The sequence below is a fragment of the Hypanus sabinus genome, chromosome X1 (assembly GCF_030144855.1).
Source record: "Hypanus sabinus isolate sHypSab1 chromosome X1, sHypSab1.hap1, whole genome shotgun sequence".
Taxonomy (NCBI): domain Eukaryota; kingdom Metazoa; phylum Chordata; class Chondrichthyes; order Myliobatiformes; family Dasyatidae; genus Hypanus; species Hypanus sabinus.
This window is the reverse complement of record NC_082738.1, coordinates 63388448-63415069: the sequence shown is the minus strand read 5'-3', so window position 1 is coordinate 63415069 and position 26622 is coordinate 63388448. Positions and strand designations below refer to the sequence as shown.

The window sequence follows — 26622 nt, the reverse complement described above, 5'->3', positions numbered from 1 at the left end:
ACCCACCAAAAAGCCTCAGGAAAATATGACTGAAAGACGATGCAGAGGCGCGAAACAACGAATTTTGAAACCAAGTCTGTAACACAAGTACGCAACACTCACGGAGCATCTGATTGGCTGCTGCCTGTCACGTGCACGGAAGTTGACCGAGGCGGCGAAGCGGTCGCTATGGCCGGGGAATCGAGGTCGGGTCTGTTGGCGGTGGGTGCGGGCTCTCCCTCCTCTGGCGGCCTGACGCCGGCATTGCCCCATGCCTCTACTCCCACTGTCGGTGAGGCGACACTTGGCCGATCCCTCAAAAGGTCTGTCAAACTCTGGGTTTGTAAACGTGGGAGGGGAATGTTATGAAAAGAGGGAGAAACTCCACTCTAGGGTAGCATAGCAGTGCGACGCTATCAGTTCAGGGTGTTCTGGAGTTCAGTTCCGGTGTGTGTTCTTTCCGTAGAATGTGTGGGTTTCCCCCGGGTGCTCCAGTTTCTTACACAGCCCAAAGACTGGGTTAACGAGTACTTTACATCAGCATTTACCAAGGGGAAGAACGTGAAGGATTTAGAGATCAGTGCCGAGCACTTTGACGTGCTAGGGCATTTCGAGGTAAAGGAGGAGGTAGTGTTTGGTCTCTTAAAGGCCCCAGGGCCTGAAAGGATATACCCCAAGTTGTTGAGAGGCAAGAGAAGAGATTGCTGGGGTCTTGACCAATATCTTCGTGTTCTATCCAGCCACAGATGAGGTCTCTGAGGACTGGTGATGAGCTAATGTTCCATTATTCACGAAAGGAATCAGGGGTAAAACTAGAAAATGTAGAGCGGTGAGTCTCGCGTATATGGTAAGGAAGTTACTGGCAAGAATTCTTGGGGATAGGATTTATGAGCATTTGGAAAACCATGGCTTTGTGGCAAGTTGCTTTTCTAACTTTATTGAAATTTTTGATGAAGGCAGAGCTGTGGGTGTTGTTTATATGGACATTACATATGTAAGGCATTCATCCAGAAGATTGAGATGCATGGGATCAGGGGTGAATTGGCTGTTTGGCTTCAGAACTGGCTTGCCCATTGAGGCCAGAAGGTAGTAGTCAACGAGACTTATTCTAGCTGGAGGTCTGTAATTTTAATATTACATCCCAACTCCTATACTCAATGCACTGATTTATAAAGGCCAGCATACCAAAAGCTTTTTTTCACCACCCTATGCACATGAGATTCCACCTTCAGGGAACTATGCACCATTATTCCTAGATCACTCTGTTCTACTGCAATCCTCAATGCCCTACCATTCACCATGTATGTCCTATTTTGATTAGTCCTACCAAAATGTAGCACCTCACACTTATCAGCATTAAACTCCATCTGCCATCTTTCAGCCCACTCTTCTAACTGGCCTAAATCTCTCTGCAAGCTTTGAAAACCTACTTCATTATCCACTACGCCACCTACCTTAGTATGATCTGCATACTTAGTAATCCAATTTACCACCCCATCATCCAGATCATTAATGTATATGACAAACAACATTGGACCCAGTAAAGATCCCTGAGGCACACCACTAGTCACCGGCCTCCAACCTAACAAACAGTTATCCACCACTACTCTCTGGCATCTCCCATCCAGCCACTGTTCAATCCATTTTACTACTTAAATATTAATACCTAAAGACTGAACCTTCCTAACTGACCTTCCGTGCAGAACCTTGTCAAAGGCCTTACTGAAGTCCATATAGACAACATCCACTGCTTTACCCTCGTCAACTTTCCCAGTAACCTCTTCAAAAAATTCAGTAAGATTTGTCAAACATGACCTTCCACGCACAAATCCATGTTGACTGTTCCTAATCAGACCCTGTCTATCCAGATAATTATATATACCATCTCTAAGATTACTTTCCATCAATTTACCCACCACTGATGTCAAACTTACAGGCCTAATTGCTAGGTTTACTCTTAGAACCCTTTTTAAACAATGGAACCACATGAGCAATACGCCAATCCTCCGGCACCATCCCCATTTCTAATGACATTTGAAATATTTCTGTCAGAGCCCCTGCTATTTCTACACTAACTTCGCTCAAGGTCCCAGGGAATATCCTGTCAGGACCTGGAGATTTATCCACTTTCATATTCCTCAAAAGCGCCAGTACTTCCTTCTCTTTAATCGTCATAGTTTCCATAACTTCCCTACTTGTTTCCCTTACCTTACACAATTCAATATCCTTCTCCTTAGTGAATACTGAAGAAAAGAAATTGTTCAAAATCTCCCCCATACCTTTTTGCTCCACACATAGCTGTCCATTCTGATTCTCTAAGGGACCAATTTTATCCTTCACTATCCTTTTGTTGTTATAACTGTAGAAACCTTTTGGATTTATTTTCACCTTACTTGCCAAAGCAACCTAGTATCTTTTAGCTTTTCTAATTTCTTTCTTAAGATTCTTTTTACATTCTTTATATTCCTCGAGCACCTCATTTACTCCATGCTGCCTATATTTATTGTAGATATCTCTCTTTTTCCGAACCAAGTTTCCAATATCCCTTGAAAACCATGGCTCTCTCAAACTTTTAACCTTTTCTTTCAACCTAACAGGAACATAAAGATTCTGTACCCTCAAAATTTCACCTTTAAATGACCTCCATTTCTCTAGTACATCCTTCCCATAAAACAAATTGTCCCAATCCACTCCTTCTAAATCCTTCTGCATCTCCTCAAAGTTAGCCTTTCTCCAATCAAAAATCTCAACCCTGGGTCCAGTCCTATCCTTCTCCATAATTATATTAAAACTAATGGCATTATCACTGGACCCAAAGTGCTCCCCAACACATACCTCCGTCACCTGACCTATCTCATTCCCTAACAGGAGATCCAACACTGCCCCTTCTTTATTTGTTACCTCTTTGTATTGCTGCAAAAAACTATCCTGCACACATTTTACAAACTCCAAACCATCCAGCCCTTTTACAGAATGGGCTTCCCAGTCTATGTGTGGAAAATTAAAATCTCCCACAATCACAACCTTGTGCTTACTACAAATATCTGCTATCTCCTTACAAATTTGCTCCTCCAATTCTCGCTGCCCATTAGGTGGTCTATAATACACCCCTGTAAGTGTTACTACACCTTTCCCATTCCTCAATTCCACCCCAATTATCTCCCTAGACGAGCCCTCTAATATATCCTGCCAGAGCACCGCTGTAATATTTTCTATGACAAGCAATGCAACACCTCCCCCCTTGCCCCTCTGATTCTATCACACCTGAAGCAACGAAATCCGGGAATATTTAATTGAATTCTCCACCTCTTCCTCTCTGTTTGTCTCTAACAGTGCAAACAATTTTATTGTCTTCTTTTTCTTCCTTCTCCCATACATCTGTTCCAACACTCTGGTTCCCTTTTCCCCTTGTATCTAGTTTAAATCCACTGGAGCTTCTCTAGCAAACCTACCTGCAAGAATATTTGTCCCCCTCCAGTTCAGATGTAAACCGTCTCGCCGGAACAGGTCCAACCTTCCCTGGAAAACTGCCCGATTATCTATAAACCTGAAGCCCTCCCTCCTGCACCATGTCCTCAGCCATGTGTTGATCTGCACTATCTTACTATTACTAAACCCACCTGCACGTGGCACTGGTAGCAATCCTGAGATTGCTATCCTGGAGGTCCTGTCCTTTAACTTGGGGCCTAACTCTCTAAGCTCATCTTTCAGGACCTCCTCACTCTTCCTGCCCATGTCATTGGTCCCTACATGGACCACGACATCTGGCTGCTCACCCTCCCTCTTGAGAATACTGAGAACTTGATCCGAGATATCGCGGACCCTGGCACCAGGGAGGCAACAGACCATCCGGGTTTCTCAATCTCTTCCACAGAACCTCCTATCTGTCCCCCTAACTATCGAATCCCCTATCACTACTGTTCTCCTCTTTTCCCTCCTTCCCTTCTGAGCTGAGAGCCCAGTCTTGGGGCCAGAGATGCAACCACTGTAACTTGTCCCTGGTAGGTCATCCCCACCAACAGTATCCAAAACAGTATACTTATTATTGATGGGAATGGCCACAGGGGTGCTCTGCTCATTCTGTCTATTCCCTTTCCCTCTCCTGTCAGTCACTCAGCGACCTGTCTCCTGACTCTTAGGGGTGACTATCTCCCGGTAACTCCTGTTTATTTCTTCCTCTGCCTCCCGAATGATCTGAAGTTCATCCAGCTCCAGCTCCCTAACTCGGTTTGTCAGGAGCTGCAGCTGGATGCACCTTTTACAGGTGTAGTCATCAGGGACAATTGTGCTCACCCTGACATCCCATATACTGCAAATGGAGCACTCAACTGCCCTAACTGCTGCCTCCATTACCTACTCCTAAACTAATTAAATTAATGAAAGGAGCTTACCCGGCCTTACCTCACTTGGAGTGAAGCTTGTCCTCAGCCTCTGCTCGCTTTCTTTAAACCTCACCTCTGCCTGTTCTCACCGAAGCCTGATTGAGCCAAAGCCATCCCACTCTGCCTCAGTCCACTCCGACGATGGCCGCTGTATATGGTGGTCTTTTTTTTAAACCTTTGGCGCACTACGTCACGCGCCTGCGCAGTCTAGCCTCTTTTCCCCGATCAGTTAAAAATGGCTTCTCTCCAAGATGCCTTTACTTCTTCCCTCTCCACCTCTTGCTTCGATTTAAAAGACTGCTGAAAAATTCCTCTCCCTTTTAAACCTTTGGCGCGCTACGTCACGCGCCTGCGCAGTTTAGCCTCTTTTGCTCGATCAGTTGAAAGAAACGGCTTCTCTCCGAGAGGCCTTTACTTCTTCCCTCTGCCTCTTGCTTCGATAAATGACTTGGATAGAAAAAGTAGATGGGTGGGTTAGTAAGCTTGCAGATGATATGAAGGTTGATGGTGTTGTGGATAGCTTAGATGAAGAAACGGCAGGATAGAGATCAGTTGGAGACATGGGCAGAAAAATGGGATCCAAGTGGGACAGTACTCTGTAAGGGGCAAGATCCTAAGTGGCGATGAGCAGAGGGATCATGGGGTCCAAGTTCATAGCTCCCTGAAAGTGGCTGCACAGGTTGATAGGGTGATTATGAAGGCATTTATTGCTTGCCTTTGTTAGTTCAGACATTGAGATCAAAATTTAGGAAGTTACGTTACAGCTTTCTAAAACTGTAGTTAGGCTGCATCTGGAGTATTGTGTACAGTTCTGGTCGTCCCATTATAGGAAGGATGTGGAGGCTTTAACTAGCATATAGAGGAGATGCTGCCTGGATTAGATAGCATGCACTATAAAGAGCGGTTGGACAAACTTGGATTGTTTTCTCTGGAGTAGTGGAAGCTGAGGGGAAATCTGAGAAGGGTTTATAAGATTGAGAGGCTTAGATTGAGTAGACAGACGGTATCTTTTTCATATAACCATATAACAATTACAGCACGGAAATAGGCCATCCCGGCCCTTCTAGTCGCCTAGTCCCACCGACCTGCACTCAGCCCATAACCCTCCATTCCTTTCCTGACCGTATACCTATTCAATTTTAATATAAATGACAATATCGAATCTGCCTCTACCACTTCTGCTGGAAGCTCGTTCCACACAGCTACTGCTCTCTGAGTAAAGAAATTCCCCTTTGTGTTACCCTTAAACTTTTGCCCCCTAACTCTCAACTCATCCTCTTGTTTGAATCTCCCCTACTCTCAATGGAAAAAGCCTATCCACGTCAACTCTATCTATCCCCCTCATAATTTTAAATACCTCTATCAAGTCCCCCTTCAATCTTCTACACTCCAAAGAATGAAGACCTAGTTCAACCTTTCCCTGTAACTTAGGTCCTGAAACCCAGGTAACATTCTAGTAAATCTTCTCTGTACTCTCTCTATTTTGTTGACATCTTTCATATAATTTTCCCAGGGTTGACCTGTCTAATATCAGAATGCATGCCAGAGGGAGTAATCTCAAAGGATTTGAGGGGCAGTGGGTGCTTGGAATGTGTTCCTAGAGTGGTCTTAGAGGCAGATACATTGGGGACTTCTAAGGTGTATTTAGATAGATCCATAAATGTGAGGAAAATGGAAGGATATGGACATTGTGTAGGTAGAAGAGTTTAATTTAATTTAGTTGGCTGTTTGATTACCAATTTAAGTTGTTTGGCACAACATTGTTCCTGTGATGTACTGTTCAATGCTCTATGAGTAAAAAAAATAGTGAGATAGTGTTTATGGGTTCATTGTTCAGATATTTGATAGAAGATGGGAAGAAGCTGTTCCTAAAACATTGTGTGTGTCTTCAGGATCCTGTACCTCCTCTCTCGTAGCAAATAGAAGTGGGCAAGTCCTGGGTGGTGGAAGTACTTAATGATGGGTTCCACCTTCTTGAGGCATGACCTTTTGAAGATGTCCACGATGCTGGGGGGGCGAGTCTACATGATGGAGTTGGCTGAGTTTGCAACTCTGCTGCTTTTCTGATTGTGTGCAGTGTCCCCTCTGTACCATAAGATATAGGAGCAGAATTAGGCCATTTGGCCCATCAAGTCTGCTCCATCATTCAATCATGGCTGATCCTTGTTTTTCTCTCCTCAGCCTGCTCTGTGGCCTTCTACTTGTGATACCATGTGCAATCAAGAACCTATCAATCTCCTCCCTAAATACACCCAGCGACCTGGCCTCCACAGATGCATGTGGTAATAAATTCCACAATTCACCACCCTCTGGCTAAAGAAATTTATCTGCACCTCTGTTTTAAATGGACTCCCCCCTTTATCCTGAGGCTGTGCCCTCTTGTCCTAGACTCCCCACCATGGGAAACATCCTTTCCACACCTACCCTGTCTCGGCCTTTCAACATTGGAAAGGTTTCAATGAGATTCCCCCTCATCCTTCTAAATTCCAGCGAATACAAGCACAGAGCCATCAAACGTTCCTCGTACGATAACACTTACATTCCTGGAATTGTCCGTGCAAACCTCCTCTGGACCCTCTCCAATGCCAGCACACCTTCTCTTAGATAAAGAGCCCAAACTGTTCACAATACTCAAGGTGAGGCCTCACTGTTGACTTATAAAACCTCAGCATCACATCCCTGCTTTTGTATTCTGACCTTTTGAAATTAATCCTAACATTGCCCTTGCCTTCCTCATCACTGACTCTACCTGCAAGTTCTGCACAAAGATTCCCAAGTCCCTTTGCATCTCAGATTTTTGGATTTTCTCCCGGTTTAGAAAACAGTTTACATATTTATTTCTACTACTAAAGTGCATGACCATGCATTTTCCTATGTATTTCATTTGCCACTTTCTTGCTTATTCTCCTAATCTGCATCCTACCTGTTTCCTCAAAACTACCTGCCCCTCCACCAATCTTCGTATCATCTGCAAACTTAGCAACAAAACCATCTATTCCATCATCTAAATCATTGATATACAGCATAAAAAGAAGTGGTCCCAACACTGACCCCTGCGGAACACCAGTAATCACTGGCAGCCAACCAGAAAAGGATCATTTTATTCCCACTAGTTGGTTCCTACCAATTAGCCAATGCTCTAACCATGCCAGTAACTTTCCTGTAACACCATGGGCTCTTAACTTGGTAAGCAGCCTAAAGTGTGGCACCTTGTCAAAGGCCTTCTGGAAATCCAAAAATACAACATCCACTGCATCCCTTTTATCTATCCTACGTGTAGTCTCCTCAAAGAATTCCAACAGGTTCATCGGGCAAGGTTTTCCCTTAAGGAAACCATGCTGTGTCACCAGGTACTCCATCACCTCATCCTTAACAGTTGACTCCAACATCTTCCCAACCACTGAGGTCAGGCTAACTGGTCTTTAATTCCCTTTCTGTTGCCTCCCTCCTTTCTTAAAAGAGTGGAGTGGCATTTGCAATTTTCCAGTCATCTGGCACCATGCCAGAGTCCAATATTTTTTTGAAAGATCATTGCTAATGCCTCCACAATCTCTACTGCTACCTCTTTCAGAACCCTAGGGTGTAGTTCTTCTGGTCCAGGTGACTAATGTATCCTTATGTCTTTCAGCTTTTTGTGCACCTTCTGCCTTGTAATAGTAACTGCACTCACTTCTCTTCCCTCACACCCTTGAACATCTGGCATACTGCTGGTATCTTCCACAGTGAAGACTGATGCATAATACTCATTTAGTTCATCTGCCATCTCCTTGTCCCCCCGTTATTATTTCTTTGGCCTCATTTTCTAGTGGTCCTATATCGACATTAATCTCTCTTTTATTTTTTTTCATAGTGAAAAAGCTTTTACTATACACTTTGATATTGTTTACTAGCTTGCTTTCATATTTCATCTTTTCCCACCTGATGATTCTTTTAGTTGCTTTCTGTAGGTTTCTAAAAGCTTCTCAATCCTCTATCTTCTTGCTAATTTTTATTTTGTATATACCCTCTCTTTTGCTTTTCCATCCCTTGTCAGCCACAGTTGTACTATTTTGCCATTTGAGTATTTCTTTAATTTTGGAATACATCTATCCTGCACCTTCTTCATTTTTCCCAGAACTCGCGCTGTTGCTGCTCTGCTGTCATCCCTGCCAGCATCTCCTTCCAATTTACTTCGGCTAACCCCTCTCTCATACCACTGTAATTTCCCTGATACCACTAAAATACTGCTATGTCAGACTTGACTTTCTCCTGTCTCCTAAGGGTTCTTTTACCTAATAACCTCCGGTTCATTAACTAACACCCAATCCAGTATAGCTGATCCCCTAGTAGGCTCAATGCCAAACTGCTCTAAAAAGCTATCTTGTAGGCATTCAACAAACGCGTTCTCTTGAGATCCATTACCAACCTGATTTTTCTAATTGACCTGCATGTTGAAATCTCCCATGACTATTACAACATTGCCTTTTTAACTTGTCTCTGTGGTCCACATCCTAGCTACTTTTGGAGGTCTGTATATAACTGCCGTTGGGGTCCTTTTACCCTTGCAGTCTCTTAGCTCAACCACAAGGATTCAACATCTTCTGATCCTAAGCCACATCTTTCTACTGATTTGATACCAGCAGAGCCACGCCACCCCCTCTGCGTACCTTTCTATCCCTCTGATACAATGTGTAACCTTGGACATTCAACTCCCAACTACAATCATCCTTCAGCTGCAATTCAGTGATGGCCACAACATCATATCTGGCAATCTGTAATACTGCAACAAGATCATCCACCTTATTTCTTATACTCCGTACATTGAGATATAACACTTTGAATGCTCTATTTGCTACCCTTTTTGATTCTGCCTTCCTAATGCACTGGTGCTCACCCTGCTTGCTGCAATTTAGTCCCATCATCTGCCTGTCCTTCCTGACAGTCTAACTGCATACTATCTTTGCTTTTTTTTTAAACCATCCGTCCTATCCTGAGTCTCTTCACTCCGGTTCCCACCCCTTGCCAAATTAGTTTAAACCCTCCCCAGATGGTGGTGTAACTGGTTAGATTGCTTTCCAAGTTACATCTCATCTCAGTACCTTTCTTCAGAGAATATACCTCTCATGACAAAATGATTACAATGCTCACTTTCAAAATGCTTCTTGTTCTCTCTGCTTCTCATGCCAGTCATCTTAAGTCTGTGCATTGATTTCCATTCCTAAGATTACTGGCAATAGTTTCACTGTCCTCTAACAAACCCTTTTGTTTAATGTGAGGATTGATTCTTTCTGCGAATTTCTAACAGCCCCATTTTTAAAAAAAAATCCAGTTGCTGTTGCATGTCTCCAGGCAAATCAGAATGGCATAGGTGAACATTTTGTTTGGCATTAATGAGTTGGGCTGAAGGGCATCTTTTTCCTTGCTCTCTGACACTGAAAATCAATGTCAGTTTGAGTTGCTAGTTCTGTATGCAATGATTTATGATCAGATATTATGAACATTTAAGAGATCCTATATAGGCACATGGATGAAAGAAACATGAAGGGCTTTGTGGGAAGGAAGGGTTAGATTGATCTTGGAGTAGGTTAAAGAGTTTGCACAACATTGTGGGCTGAAAGACCATAAGACATTGGAGCAGAATTAAGCCACTTGGTCTATCAACTCTGCTCTGCCTCGTAGCAGAGCACAGGCCTACAAAGCCCTGTACTGTGCTGTGTTCTACACTCAGTGGTCACTTTATTAGGAACAGGAGTGGAACCCTGTGTGGTCTTCTGCTGCAAGGTTCGACGTGTTCTACATTCAGAGATACTCTTCTGTTATAACGTATGTCAGCTTGAAACAGTCTGGTCATTATCCTCTGAACTCTGTCATTGGAAAGGTGTTTTCGCCCACAGCACTGCCATTCATGGTTTTTTTTTGTTTTTCACACAATTCTCTGTAAACTCTGAGGGCTGTTGTGTGGGAAAATTCCAAGAGATCAGCAGTTTCTGAAATACTTAAACCACTCCGTCTGGCACCAACAATCATTACACGGTCAAAGTCACTTAGATCACATTTCATCCCTATTCTGATATTTGGTCTGAACCTCTTGACAGTGCCTGCATGCTTTTATGCATTAAATTGCTACCACATGATTGGCTGATTAAGTATTTGCATTATGGCATAATGGCAGGATACTTGGAAGTGTGGAGGAGCAGAGGGATCTGGGGGTACATGTCCACAGATCCCTGAAAGTTGTCTCACAGGTAGATAGGGTAGTTAAGAAAGCTTATGGGGTGTTAGCTTTCATAAGTCGCGGGATAGAGTTTAAGAGTCGCGGGGTAATGATGCAGCTCTATAAAACTCTGGTTAGGCCACACTTGGAGTACTGTGTCCAGTTCTGGTTGCCTCAGTATAGGAAGGATGTGGAAGCATTGGAAAGGGTACAAAGGAGATTTACCAGGATGCTGCCTGGTTTAGAGAGTATGGATTATGATCAGAGATTAAGGGAGCTAGGGCTTTACTCTCTGGAGAGAAGGAGAATGAGAGGAGACATGATAGAGGTATGCAAGATATTAAGAGTAGATAGAGTGGATAGCCAGCACCTCTTCCCCAGGGCACCACTGCTCAGTACAAGAGGACATGGCTTTAAGGTAAGGGGAGGAAAGTTCAAGGGGGATATTAGAGGAAGGTTTTTCACTCAGAGAGTAGTTGGTGCGTGGAATGCACTGCCTGAGTCAGTGATGGAGGCAGATACACTAGTGAAATTTAAGAGACTACTAGACAGGTATATGGAGGAATTTAAGGGTTATATGGGAGGCAGGGTTTGAGGGTCAGCACAAGATTGTGGGCTGAAGGGCCTGTACTGTGCTGTATTGCTCTATGTTCTATTAACAAGCAGGTGTACCTAATAAAGTGGCCACTGAGTATGTCTCTATATTTGTTAAAGAAGGGTTGGTTGACTTGTGTTGAAAAAGGTATAGAAGAAATAGATTTAAGGTTGTATGTGTCCTACCAATCCAAAGTATTGGTCAACAAGCCTATGAAGTGTGGTACTTATTAGGCACTGTCAAGATTAATGCTCGAGATCAATCTTGGCAGTGCTCCATTCTGCCTTTGCCTTGAAATGTGCCTCTCCCAGGCAATACCAGAGTGGAGAAATATTGGTCATATTTAAAGCAGAAGTTAAGTTCTTGAATAATTTCACTCACCTCAACACTAAACTGATTCCACAACCTGACAACTTACTTTCAAGGACTGTACATCTCGTGTTGTCAATTTTATTTATTGTGTATTTATTTTTTGTATCTGCACAGCTTGACTTTTGCACGTAGCTTGTTTGCCTGCCTTCATATGTGGTTTTTCATTGATTTTATTGTTTCTTTGTATTGACTGTGAATGCCTGCAAGAAAATGAATTGCAGAGTAGTGTCTGGTGATGCATATATACTTTGATAAATTTAGTTTAAACTTTGATTAGCAAGGGTGTCAAAGGTAACTGGGAGAAGGCTGGAGATTGGGGTTGAGAGGAATGATAAATCAGCCATGATGGAATGGTGGGCAGACTTAATGTGCTGAATGCCCTAATTCTGCTCTCATGTCTTAAGTAAATGTTTTACCAGTTGTCTGACAGATAATCTTCTGGGACATCATGTCAGAAGTCTCCATGCATCAATCTGGAAACTCACATCAGAGAACATATCAGATCAATTCAAATTCAAATGAAGGGCTGACAAGTGGAGACCGGATGCCAGTTTAGTGTAATTGAGACAAAATCAATTGTTAAAGAACTATTTTGATGGCAAATAAAAGATTTAAGAGGAGTTGAATAGTGATGTCCATGTATGTCATTCTGTTGCTGATGACAGAGGAGAGGCTTAATGTTTCACTTGGGCTGTAAAGCTATGAGCAGATCTTCCATCTGCAGTGATGTGGAAAATGTCAGTTCAGAACACCACAGTGTAAATGCTGGCAGTTTGTAGAGGACAAAGTAGTCTGGAAATCTGAAATAAAAACAAATACTTGACAGGAGAGATTCTGCAGCCCGAAACATCAACTCTATTCCTCTTCATAGATGCTGCCTGGCCTGCTGAGTTCTTCCATCATTTTGTGTGTGTTGCTTTGAATTTCCAGCATTTTATGTGTGTTACAGCAAATGCTTGGAACTGTTGGCAGGTCAGGCAGCATCTGTGGAAACAGAAACCATGAATATTTCTGACCTGCAACCTTTCATTGGAACTCAGAATCACTGACTTGTAGGATGTGAAAGTAGTTGTGTGGCAGTACAAAAATAACGAATGAATTCATGAACTTTCAGCAATTTGATAGTAGAAGGAAAGATCATTGGGTAAGAGGTTAAAGTAAGCTCATTTTGAGCCACAGAAAAGTTAAATCAGAAGCATTGTCACTGTGATCATCATCACTGCATGGAGTTCCAAGTAGGACAGAGGTGTCCCTTGAGGAAGAACTTAGAATATTAGATGCCCTGTGCAGGAAAGCACAGAGTCGACTGTACTTCCTCAGAAGGCTGGCGTCATTCAATGTTTGTAGTGAGATGCTGAAGATGTTCTATCGGTCAGTTGTGGAGAGCGCCCTCTTCTTTGTGGTGGCATGCTGGGGAGGCAGCATTAAGAAGTGGGACGCCTCACGTCTTAATAAGCTGGTAAGGAAGGCGGGCTCTGTCGTGGGCAAAGAACTGGAGAGTATGACATTGGTGGCAGAGCGGAGGGCGCTGAGTAGGCTACGGTCAATCATGGAAAACCCTGAATATCCTCTGCACAGCACCATCCAGAGACAGAGAAGCAGCTTCAGCGGCAGGTTATGTCAATGCAATGCTCCTCAGACAGGATGAAGAGATCATTACTCCCCAACGCCATTCGGCTCTACAATTCAACCACCAGGGGCAAGACATATTAAAGTGCTGGGGTTAGGACTGAGCTTAAGTTACCACTCAATGCACTTTAGTAAACTATTTAAGAACTTTTTAAAAGCTATTTATTAATGCTTTTTGGGAGGGTGATTTTAGATGCATATCATATTTATACTGAGTTAAATACTGTATGTAATTAGTTTTGCTACAATAAGTGTATGGGACACTGGAAAAATGTTGAATTTCCCTTGGGGATGAATAAAATATCTATCTATCTATCATAGCATAGTACAGACCCTTTGCCCCAAGATGTTGTGCCGACCTTTTAATGTACTCTTCAGATCAATCTGACCCTTTCCTCCCACATGCCCTCCATTTTTATATCATCCATGTGCCTATCCAAGAGTCTCTTAAATATCCCTAATGTATCTGCCTCCAACACCACCCATGGCATTGCATATACTGTTATATATTGCATATATAACACCCACCATTCTGTACTTTTTTAACTTACTCTGACATCCACCCCCCCCCCCCCATGCTTTCATCCAATCACCTTAAAATTATACCCCCTGGGAAATCGTCTCTGGTTGTCCACGTGATCTGTGCCTCTTATCATCTATCAAGTCACCTCTTATCCTCCTTTGCTCCAAAGAAAAATGCCCTGGCTCACAAGAGTTGGGCGTATTCATGTGGCGAGATAATATGAAATCTTTCTTGATCGATGAACCAAGATGTAAAAAGACAGTTGTGGGCCACGTCAAAATATTGTAGTACATGTTTTGACTAATGGTTTTTCTCTTGTTCTCAGGACACCTGTTGGACCATCCAAAAAATTAAATGCAAGCTTTAAGTCACCAGTGAGTATCTGAATGCCCTATCAAGTGGGTCTGCAGGCAGATTTGAAAAGACGGATTAAAGTAATGAAGTTTAAAACAAAACCAGAAAAGATTGGAAATACTTGGAAGATCATGTTGCATTTATGTGAAGTAAAACTGAGTTAAAGTTCCAGACTGATGACAGGTCCGAAACATTATCTGTTTCTCTTCCCACAGATGCAGCCTGACTTGCTGAGTGTTTCCAGCATTTCCTGGTTTTGTTTTAGATCTGCAGTGTTTATTTTATTTAGAGGTACAGCACAGTAACAGTCACTTCCAGTCCAACGAGCCTGTGTTGTCCAATTACACCAACCATCAAATGTGACCAGGTAATCTACTAACCCATACATCTTTGGAATGTGGGCGGAAACAGGTTACCCAAAGGAAACCCACATGGTCATGGGGAGAACATACAAACAGTGACAGAAATGATCCTGGGTCGTTGGTATTGTAATGGAGATAGCATAAGATAAAAGAGGAGGATTGGGCTGTTTGGCCCATTGAGTCTGCTCTGACAATCGATCATGGCTGATTTATTACCCATCTCAACACTTCTCTGGTTACGCTAACCTAGCATTTTCAATTTTTATTAAGAATTAAGTTATTTTTAAACTTTTTATTATGAAAATCAAGTTCTTAAGCAATTTCCTGTCCATTTTCTCCTTTTGAAAAGAGAAACTAATTTCCTTTTACTTTATTATCTGTGAGATACTATATTTCATACTGAATCTACTGTTTAATTTCCTCCTTTAAAATAAAAGCAAAATAATGCTGGAAACACTCATTAGATCAGGTAGCATCTGTAGAGAAAGAAACAGTTAATATTTTAGATCCTAGCCCATTCATTACTGCTGTCACTAAATTTTCTCTCAGCTACAGTCTCTTTCAACCCACCGGAGTACAGAGCTCAATGCTACTGATCTTCAGACTGAACTTGCAAATCTGAAGAAGAAATCTGAAGAGCTGGACCGGCAGATTGCTGAACTAATCTCAGAGTAAGTTTGTTGTTTGCCTTGATCATGCAAATTTTTGACAAGAGGCCAAAAACCTGCTATGCTATTTAGAACATAAACAGTACAGGGCCTTCAGCCTATAATTCTTTTAACATATTCCAAAATCAATCTAACTCTTCCCTCAATTCAAATATTGAACATAGAACTCAATTTTTCTTTTCTAGGAATAAAACAATTAATGCTGGTGACAGTCAGCTTGTCAGGCAGTGTCTGTGCAAAGAGAAACTGAGCTAACATTTCAGTTGGATGACTTTTTATCGTGTCCTTGAACAGTGACATTCCCGGTCATCTTAACACGTACAAACAAGCTGGATGAACTCAGCAGGTCGGGCAGCATCCATTGAAATGGGCAGTCAACGGATGCTGCCCGACCTGCTGAGTTCACCCAGCTTGTTTGTACGTGTTGGTTTGACCACAGTATCTGCAGTGTACTTTGTGTTCCCGGTCATCTTAGAGGGCAGTTAAGAGTCTACAATTGGGTCAGCCAAGACCCTTTGTTAAGAAAGTTCAAGTGTAAACTTGATTTCTCTCTTTCCATAGATGCTGACTGCATGTCGACTATTTTCAGCATTTTCTGTTTATTGTAGACTTGTAGCAATTGCAGTTTTCCTGTAGAAATTCTGAAGATGGGTTATTATCAGTCATAGTTCCACTTATACCATGACTTAAATCTGTCAAATTTAGAACTTTGTTCGAATTAAGGTTATTATTAAAGTATACGTATGTCACTGTGGACGACCCTGAGTCCTCTGAAAAATGAATTTATTCACTCAGTCCAACAGATAAAATTCAGCGGGAACTCAGTGGGTAAGGTAGCATCTTCAGAAGCAAATGGAGAGTCAATGTTTTGGAAAACCTCAAGGTAGGTTATTAGATATAATCTTTAGGTCCTACACACAAAATGCTGGAACTTCGAGAAACCAAATGTTGACTGTCCTTCAATCTCCATCGATGCTGCCTGACCTGGTGAGTGCTTCCAGCAATTTGGGTGTGTTCCAGATTTCCAGCCAACTGTCTTGTGTCTGCATTCTCTTGCACTGTATTGAACAGTATACAGATAATTTAGTTTTTTCCCTCAGGAGCACAAGATTATTCGGTGTAGGAATGGATGAGTTACCTATTGAGACTAGCAGAGGTAGTTATTGGGACCCTAATACTCATCCGATCCAGGAAGTTGGAGTATATGTATCCAGAGAGATAAATGAATTGTGACTTTAAAAAAAAACAGTTCTAGTTCTTACTTCAGTGGTTGGTAAGTTGATGGAGAAGATCCTGAGAGGCAGGATTTATGAACATTTGGAGAGGTATAATATGATTAGGAAAAGGGAGCATGGTTTTGTCAAGGGCAGGTTGTGCCTTACGAGCCTGATTGAATTTTTTGAGGATGTGACTAAACACATTGATGAAGGTAGAGCAGTGGATGTAGTGTATATGGATTTCAGCAAGGCATTTGACAAGGTACCCTATGCAAGGCTTATTGAGAAAGTAAGGAGGCAAGGGATCCAAGGGAGCCTTGCTTTGTGGATCCAGAACTGGCTTGCCCACAGAAGGAAAAGAGTGGTTGTAGGCAGGTCATATTCTGCATGGAGGTCGGTGACCAGTGGAGTGCCTCAGGGATCGGTTCTAGGACCCATTCTCTTTGTGATTGGGGGGATGGGTTAGTAAATTTCCTGATGACACAAAGGTTGGGGGTGTTGTGGATAGTGTGGAGGGCTGTCAGAGGTTACAGCAGGACATTGATAGGATGCAAAACTGGGCTGAGAAATGGCAGATGGAGTTCAACCCAGATAAGTGTGAGGTGGTTCATTTTGGTAGGTCAAATATGATGGCAGAATATAATATTAATGGTAAGACTCTTGGCAGTGTGGAGGATCAGAGGGATCTTGGGGTCCAAGTCCATAGAACACTCAAAGCTGCTATGCAGGTTGACTGATTAAGAAGGCATACAGTGCGTTGACCTTCATCAATCGTGGGTTTGAATTTAGGAGCCGAGAGGTAATATTGCAGCCCTGGTCAGACCCCACTTGGAGTACTGTGCTCAGTTCTGGTCACCTCACTACAGAAAGGATGTGAAAATGATAGAAAGGGTGCAGAGGAGATTTACAAGGATGTTGCCTGGATTGGGGAGCATGCCTTATGAGAATAGGTTGAGTGAACTTGGCCTTTTCTCCTTGGAGCGACGAAGGATGAGAGGTGACCTGATAGAGGTATACAAGATGTTTGTGTTAAGAAGGCATTGATCGTGTGGATAGTCAGAGGCTTTTTCCCCAGGGCTGAAATGGCTAACACGAGAGGTCACAGTTGTAAAGTGCTTGGAAGTAAGTACAGAGGAGATGTCAGGGGTAAGTTTTTTTTTTACTCAGAGTGGTGAGTGCATGGAATGGGCTGCCAGCAACGGTGGTGGAGGTGGATACGATAGGTTCTTTTAAGAGACTCCTGGACAAGTACATGGAGCTTAGAAAAAGAGAACTTCTGAATTTTCTTGATCCCGATCCACAATAACCCACGCACATCCTCCCGTATACTTTAAATCATCTCTAGATTACTTATAATACCTGATACAATGCAAATGCTATGTAAAATAGTTGTTATACTGCATTGTTTAGGGAATAATGACAAGAAAAAGCGACTACATGCTCGAAGTGCCAGAAGAGCACTTCCGGGTTTTCGCAATTCCGCGGTTGGTTGAAATCGCGGATAAGGAGGGCCGACTGTACCTCAACGTTAAGGTTAAGTACAAGATGTGACTGTGTGTGTACAGGAATCACTAGTGTATTTCTTTGGTTGCAGAGGATATACTCTCGAAGAACTTGACCAGCACATTGACCAGCTCCATGAGTACAATGACATCAAAGACGTAGGTCAGATTCTGTTGGGAAAACTGGGTAAGAACTTGTTACGGTCAGTTGAAAGTGACATATCATCCAGAAATCAAGGGAAATGGACCATATCCCCCAAAATCAAAATGTCCCTCTGTTAATAGGACTATGATCTCTTTATAGAATATGTAATAAATATTAAAATTTGTTCCATATTCTTTTCTGATCCAGCAAAGTACAATAGCAAACAATGGAGTCACTAATGTGTTAAATCACAAGAAATCACTATTAGAATTGTATAAAATATGCAATACAAAATGGAAAGCAAATGGTTAATGAAATAGCAGTACAGAAAACAAGCTAATACTTATCCACTGAATGATAAGATCTACAGAATGCCAGAGGGAACCACAGACCTGACAACTTTTCACGCCACCTTCTCTCTCTTACCCTTCTCCATCTCTTAGCACTGGTACTAGTTGTGACCTAGCCTAAGAGAAGATTTCCCCCTATACAAAGAAAGTGCAACACACATAAAATGCTTGAAGAACTCAGCAGATCAGGCAGTATCCATCAAAAGAAATAGTTGATATTTTGGGACTTTATTAGAACCTTCATCAGAGAAAGTGCCTCTTTTTATACCCTTCAAGATCCATTCAAAACCCTTACCCCAGTGCTTTCCCAAGATAAGGTCTTATTTGGGAGCTGCACCTGCACTATGATCTCGCCTTCTCCAGACAAACACCTGTTCATTGTTATCTTCTCTCAAGTCTGTAGACTTGTACTCCTTTAACTTTCTCAAAATAATCCCACTTCTCGGGTACTGTCATTTTGTCTTACAGATGCCATTTCAGTTTAGAATATACCAAGGTGGAATTGTATTTAAATCTCTCCTGACACTATCGCATATCACAGGAAAATGCCCTTCTTGCCCACCTTGTTCATGCCAACCCTGATGACCATCTAGGCTAGTCCCATCTGCTTCTGGTAAGCCCTTAACCCTCTGCACATTTCCTATCTAAGTAACTATCCAAATGCCTCTTAGATATTCAGATTCATTTATCGCACATACATCAAAAGCATGCAGTGAAATGTGTAATTTCTATTATCAACCGACATATAGTATATCAGTAAGATTGAAAGAGTGCAGAGAAAATTATGAAGGGTATTGCCAGGATATGAGGACCAGAGTTAATGGGAAAAGTTTGTTTAGCTTAAGATTTCATTCCCTAGAACATAGGAGACTGAGGGTAGACTTGATAAGAGGTATACTAAATTATGAGGGGTATAGAGGTTTTTCCACTGAGGTTAGGTGAAATGACACCTAGAGGTCATGGGTTAAGGGTGAAAGGTGAAATGTTTAAAGGGAACTTCTTCACTCAGAGAGTGGTGATAGTGTGGAACGAGCCATGAGCGGAAGTGGTGGATGCAGGTTTGATTTCAACATTTAAGAGAAATTTGGATAGGTACGTGGATGGCGTATGGTCCGGATGTAGGTCAATGGGATGAAGCAGGTTAATACTTCAGATAAGACTAGATAGGCTGAATGGCCTCTTACTGTGCTCTAGTCTATGACTCTGTACCCAAGGAAGTGCTGGGGGCAGCCAACATAGCATGCTCACAATTCTCTGCATGACATCACAGAGCAGAACAAGCAATATCAGTGAAACAAGCCCCATTCCTCCCTCTCTTTAAAGGGGATGTGAATAGCAAGTGTTTTACTAGAGAGTGGTGGGTGTCTGGAGCACACTTCCGGGGTAGTGTAGACACATGAAAATGCAGGGAATTGGATATTACTTAGAACATAGATAGAATAGTACAGCACAGTACAGGCCATTCGGCCCACAATGTTGTGCTGACCCTCAAACCCTGCCTCCCATATAACCCCCACCTTAAATTCCTCCATATACTTGTCTAGTAGTCTCTTAAATTTCACTAGTGTATCTCCCTCCACCACTGACTCAGGCAGTGCATTCCACGCACCAATCACTCTCTGAGTGAAAAACCTTCCTCTAATATCCCCCTTGAACTTCCCTCCCCTTACCTTAAAGCCATGTCCTCTTGTACTGAGCAGTGGTGCCCTGGGGAAGAGGCGCTGGCTGTCCACTCTGTCTATTCCTCTTAATATCTTGTATACCTCTATCATTTCCCCTCTCATCCTCCTCCTTTCCAAAGAGTAAAGCCCTAGCTCCCTTAATCTCTGATCATAATCCAGCCTCTCTAAACCAGGCAGCATCCTGGTAAATCTCCTTTGTACCCTCTCCAATGCTTCCACATCCTTCCTATAGTGAGGTGACCAGAACTGGACACAGTACTCCCAAGTGTGGCCTAACCAGAGTTTTATAGAGCTGCATCATTACATCGCGACTCTTAAACTCTGTCCCTCGACTTATGAAAGCTTTCTTAACTACCCTATCTACCTGTGAGGCAACTTTCAGGGATCTGTGGACATGTACCCCCAGATCACTCTGTTCCTCCACACTACCAAGTATCCTGCCATTTACTTTGTACCCTGCCTTGGAGTTTGTCCTTCCAAAGTGTACCACCTCACACTTCTCCGTGTTGAACTCCATCTGCCACTTCTCAGCCCACTTCTGCATCCTATCAATGTCTCTGCAATCTTCGACAATCCTCTACACTATCTACAACACCACCAACCTTTGGATCGTCTGCAGTGTTGCCAAACCAACCTTCTATCCCCACATCGTTAATAAAAAAATCACAAAAAGTAGATGTCCCAGAACCGATCCTTGTGGGACACCACTAGTCACAACCCTCCAATCTGAATGTACTCCCTCCACCACGACACTCTGCCTTCTGCAGGCAAGCCAATTCTGAATCCACCTGGCCAAACTTCCCTGGATCCCATGCCTTCTGACTTTCTGAATAAGCCTACCGTGTGGTACCTTGTCAAATGCCTTACTAAAATCCATGTAGATCACATCCACTGCACCACCCTCATCTATATGCCTGGTCACCTCCTCAAGGAGCTTTATATATAACCATATTACAATTACAGCATGGAAACAGGCCATCTCGGCCCTTCTAGTCCATGCCGAATGCTTACTCTCACCTAGTCCCACCGACCTGCACTCAGCCCATAACCCTCCATTCCTTTCCTGTCCATATACCTATCCAATTTTACTTTAAATGACAATACTGAACCTGCCTCTACCACTTCTTCTGGAAGCTCATTCCACACAGCTACCACTCTGAGTAAAGAAATTCCCCCTCGTGTTACCTTTAAACTTTTGCCCCTAACTCTCAACTCATGTCCTCTTGTTTGAATCTCCGCTACTCTCAATGGAAAAAGCCTATCCACGTCAATTCTATCTATCTCCCTCATAATTTTAAATACCTCTATCAAGTCCCCCCTCAAACTTCTACACTCCAAAGAATAAAGACCTAACTTGTTCAATCTTTCCCTGTAATTTAGGTGCTAAACCCAGGTAACATTCTAGTAAGTCTTCTCTGTACTGTCTCTATTTTGTTGACATCTTTCCTATAATTCGGTGACCAGAACTGTACACAATACTCCAAATTTGGCCTTACCAATGCCTTGTACAATTTTAACATTACATCCCAACTTCTGTACTCAATGCTCTGATTTATAAAGGCCAGCATACCAAAAGCTTTCTTCACCACCCTATCCACATGAGATTCCACCTTCAGGGAACTATGCACCATTAATCCGAGATCACTCTGTTCTACTGCATTCTTCAATGCCTTACCATTTACCATGTATGTCTTATTTGGATTATTCCTACCAAAATGTAACACCTTACATTTATCAGCATTAAACTCCATCTGCCATTGTTCACCCCACTCTTCTAACTGGCCTAAATCTCTCTGCAAGCTTTGAAAACGTACTTCATTATCCACAATGCCACCTACCTGAGTATCATCTGCATACTTACTAATCCAATTTACCACCCCATCATCCAGATCATTAATGTATATGACAAACAACATTGGACCCAGTACAGATCCCTGAGGCACACCACTAGTCACCGGCCTCCAACCTGACAAACCTACCAGGCTTGTTAGACATGATCTGCCCTTCACAAAGCCATGCTGATTGTCGCAAATCAGACCATGATTCTTTAAATTCCCATTGATCCTATCTCTAAGAATCTTTTCCAACAGCTTTCCCACTACAGACGCAAGGCTCACTGGTCTGTAATTATCCGGACTATCACTGCTAACTTTTTTCAACAAGGGGACAACATTCGCCTCCCTCCAATCCTCCAGTATCATTCCCATGGACAACGAGGACATAAAGTTCCTTGCCAGAGGCTCAGGAATCTCTTCCCTCGTCTCGTGGAGCAGCCTGGGGAATACTCCGTCAGGTCCTGGGGACTTATCCGTCCTAATGTATTTTAACAACTCCAACACCTCCTCTCCCTTAATATCAACATGCTCTAGAACATCAACCTCACTGATTGTCCTCATCGTCATCTAGTTCCCTCTCAATGGTGAATACCAAAGAGAAGTATTCATTGAGGACCTCATTCACTTCCACAGCCTCCAGGCACATCTTCCCACCTTTATCTCTAATCGGTCCTACTTCACTCCTGTCAACCTTTTGTTCTTCACAAAACTGAAGAATGCCTTGGTGTTTTCCTTTACCCTCCTCGCCAGGGCCTTCTCATGCCCCCTTCTTGCTCTTCTCAGCCCCTTCTTAAGCTTTCTTGCTACCCTATATTCCTCAATAGACCCATCTGATTCTTGCTTCCTAAACCTCATGTATGCTGCCTTCTTCCACCTGACTAGATTTTCCACCTCACTTGTCACCCATGTTTCCTTCACCCTACCGTTCTTTATCTTCCTCACCGGGACAAATTTATCCCAAACATCCTGCAAGAGATCCTTAAACAACGACCACATGTCCGTAGTACATTTCCCTGTAAAAACATCATCCCAATTCACATCTGCAAGTTCTAGCCTTATAGCCTCATAATTTGCCCTTCCCCAATTAAAAACGTTCCTGTCCTCTCTGATTCTGTCCTTTTCCATGATAATGCTAAAGGCCAGGGAGCGGTGGTTACTGTTCCCCAGATGCTCACCCACTGAGAGATCTGTGACCTGACCTGGTTTGTTACCTAATACTAGATCTAGTATGGTATTCCCCCAGTCGGCCTGTCAACATACTGTGACAGGAATCCATCCTGGACGCACTTAACAAACTCTGCCCCATCTAAACCGTTGGAACTAAACAAGTGCCAATCAATATTAGGTAAGTTAAAGTCACCCATGATAACATTTTTGCACCTTTCCAAAATCTGCCTCCCAATCTGCTCCTTGGTATCTCTGCTGCTATCAGGGGGCCCATAGAATACTCCCAATAGAGTAACTGCTCCCTTCCTGTTCCTGACTTCTACCCATACTGACTCAAAAGAGGATCCTGCTACATTACCCACCCTTTCTGTAGCTGTAATAGTATCACCGACCAGTAATGCCACCCCTCCACTCCCCCTCTCTATCCCTTTTAAAGCACTGAAATCCAGGAATATTGAGAATCCATTCCAGTCCAGGTGCTAGCCAAGTCTCTGTAATGGCCACTACATCATAATTCCATGTATGTATCCAAGCTCTCAGTTCATCAGCTTTGTTCCTGATGCTTCCTGCATTGAAGTACACACACTTTAGCCCTGCTACCTTACTACCTTTACACCCTTTATTCTGCTGCTCTTTCCTCAAAGCCCCTCTATATGTCAGATCTGGCTTTACTCCATGCACTTCTGCCACTGCTCTATCACACCGGGTCCCTTCCCCCTCACAACTTAGTTTAAACCCTCCCGATCCATGCTAGCAAACCTACCAGTAAGGATGTTGCTCCCCCTCGAGTTCAGGTGCAACCCATCCAATCTGTACAGGTCCCACCTTCCCCAGAAGAGATCCCAATGATACAAAAATCTAAAACCCTGCCCCCTGCACCAACTCCTCAGCCACGCATTCAACTGCCATCTCCTCCAATTCTTATCATCACTATCACATAGTACTGGCAGCAATCCTGAGAACACCACCCCTGAGGTCCTGTTCTTCAGCCTTCTGCCTAGTTCCTGAAACTCACACTTCAGGGCCTCATCCCCCTTCCTGCCTATGTCGTTGGTCCCAACATGTATCACGACTTCCGGTTCTTTCCCTCTCGTACTAGGATATCATGCACCCAGTCAGAGACATCCCGGACCCTGGCACCCGGGAGGCAACAAACCATGCGGGTGTCCTTCTCACGTCCACAAAATCTCCTGTCTGCTCCCCTGACTATAGAGTCTCCAATGACGACAGCTCTCCTCTTCTCTGTCCCACCCTTCTGCACCACAGGGTCAGACTCAGTGCCAGAGGCCCTGCCACCGTGGCTCACACCTGGTCGGTTGTCCCGCCAACAGTATCCAGGACGGTAAACTTATTATTCAGGGGAATGGCTATAGGGGTGCTCTGCACTACCTGTCTACTCTCCTTCGCTTTCCCCCCTCGGACTGTCACCCAATGACCTGCTTCCGGCAGCCTAGGTGTGACTACCTCCCTGTAGCTCTCATCTATGACTGCCTCATTCTCCCTTATGAGTCGAAGGTCATCCAGCTGCTGCTCCAGATTCCTCACACTGTCTTCCAGATCACCCAGCTGCAAGCACTTCTGGCAGGTGTGACTCTGCGGGAGAGGGGAGTTCCCCCAAGACTGCCACATCTCACAGGAGAGGCCCATCACCGTCTCAGGAGGCATTGTATAGACTAACTGGGAACAAGCTCATCCTCCACCTCTTCTCATCGAAGCCTCAAATCTCCTCTCCTTCACTGGCCGCTTTCCACAGGCTGCTCTGCTTGAGCTACCCCTCTATTTATTTGTTTGAGCTTTTCAAACTGCTTGGTCACCTGACCTCGATTGCCCAATCAGCTGCTTTCTGCTGAGTCTGAGCTATTCAAATCTTGATTGACTTGATTGCACAGTCCAACTGCCAAAACTGCCAGAATCTCTCGAGTCAAAGCCTCAAATCTCCACTCCTTCACTGGCCCACTCACTCACTGGCCTCTTTCCGCTTTCCATAGTATGAATTATGTACAGGCAGAAAAGATTAAATTTAATTTGGCATTGTGTTCTGCACAGACAGCTTGAGTTAAAGAGCCCCTTCTTATGCTATACTATTTTCTAAAATCCCCTCTCATTCTTAAGAACATCAGTAAGGGTCTGTCTTGTTCTCTATTGTCCAAAGGCCAATGAAAGCCATGAGTGATTAAATGGCAAAAGAGAAATATGCAATTGCATGCCTGGTAACCCTTCTGCAAAACGGCTGGAGATATTAAAGATATTGCATTAATCAAGTAGATGTTTTATTTCGGCCTCTACATGAGGTGGAGTTGGTTACCGCAAAAATGAAGATGGCTTTGTTCATGCATACAGAAATATATAGCACACTCTGTTTTCAAAACCAGTGCGTTCCTGTTGAAGTAATTGTTTGCATGGTATAGCTTCACATACTGTAAATCACAGCTTCCAGAGTTATCACTGCTGCTGTCTCTGCCTTACTGAGCCAGCTCCTGTAATAATTTCCCTTTGTTGTCTTTGCTCCAGCTTTAGTCAGAGGGGTCACCATCAAGGATCTGTATGGTGAATTCGGCCTGGAGTTGGATGACTAGACTGCATCAAGACAGAAGCTGGAGGGGAGGTGCCTTTCCCTCTCACTGTTTGGGTCATTGTGTCACTCCAATCAGCACAAATGTTGGGGAGCAGGGAGAAGAACTAGGCCCAAAAGCCTTTAGAATACTGGTGGGCGGATTTGGATCTTGATGGAATGATCCAAAACACTCGGATTTAAATGAAATTGATCCAGTGGCATGGATTTTGTTGAACAGTTGACATGGCAGGCACAAATTGCTGGAGAAACTCAGCAGTTCATGCAGCATCTATAGAGAGGAATAAACGACCCTTCTTCAGAACCTCTCGGCCCAAAATGCTGACTCTTTATTCCGCTCCATTGATGCTGCCAGACCTGCTAATTCCCTCCAGCATTTTGTGTGTGTTACTTTGGATTTCCAGCATGTGTGGAATCTCTTTTAGTTTGTATCATGGCAGCCACTACGATTATGCTTAAATGTTCACCTGTAACCCCCTGAGCCCCTTGCTTACAGGGAGTGTTTGCTGTTGTGTTATCAGGAGAACTCACCATTGTCGAGCTCCTCTACCCAGTCTGTCCATTCTGAGCAGAATGGATTAGATGGTGAATAACATTATTTAGAAATAACTTCTGCTTTCAGACGTCAGTTCATTTATATTCCTTTGCTCCAGACACAAGTTTTAATGTCAGTTTAGCAATGGAATTAACCCTTAGATTTCCAAGCATATTTTGCCCTGTCGTTGGGGAGTTTTTTGTACGGACAGTGCACGTTGATGGTTATTCCCTCATTGAGGCATCACTCCTGAGTTCAGCCCTGTTCTGACTAGATTTCCTCACATGTCATTGCAATAGTGAGGGGTAGCTAGGTGGTGATTGGGTTAGGAGATCTATCAAACTGCTTGTAAACCCATTGCTGGGTGTAAACTACTCAAAGGTTAATCGTTGTGCAGTAAACTCTGAACAGAGTACATATGTCAGAATTAAACCTGCACTTGCCCCTCAATGTTGACAGGATATCAAGTAAGAAAATTGTCCTAATTTTTGAGCCAATGCTTGTACATTGAACATAGTGGTGCAAAATTGATTAATAAAAGTGTATTCATTTTTTAAAAA

The 26622-nt window shown here is 43.2% G+C and overlaps 1 protein-coding gene across 2 annotated transcripts; it reads left to right on the top strand.

Moving 5' to 3' along the window:
* Window positions 1–26622, top strand: swi5 (SWI5 homologous recombination repair protein). Of its 2 annotated transcripts, XR_009509045.1 has the most exons (6): window positions 1–302; window positions 13999–14047; window positions 14939–15060; window positions 17869–17963; window positions 18740–18884; window positions 25467–26622. XR_009509045.1 is itself a non-coding variant. In XM_059956657.1 (5 exons), exons 1-5 carry the CDS (start codon window positions 40–42, stop codon window positions 25529–25531), a joined length of 594 nt encoding a protein of 197 aa, XP_059812640.1. In that variant the 5' UTR covers window positions 1–39; the 3' UTR covers window positions 25532–26622. The 2 variants fall into 2 exon arrangements, 1 of the variants encoding a protein (XP_059812640.1); XM_059956657.1 differs by lacking the exon at window positions 18740–18884.

Excerpts from the sequence above, each read along its gene's own strand:
- swi5 (XM_059956657.1), top strand. The coding sequence starts at position 40 with ATGCAGAGGCGCGAAACAACGAATTTTGAAACCAAGTCTGTAACACAA. Across the intron at positions 303-13,998 it reads CTTGGCCGATCCCTCAAAAG|GACACCTGTTGGACCATCCA; the intron begins GTCTGTCAAACT and ends TCTTGTTCTCAG. Across the intron at positions 17,964-25,466 it reads GATTCTGTTGGGAAAACTGG|CTTTAGTCAGAGGGGTCACC; the intron begins GTAAGAACTTGT and ends TCTTTGCTCCAG.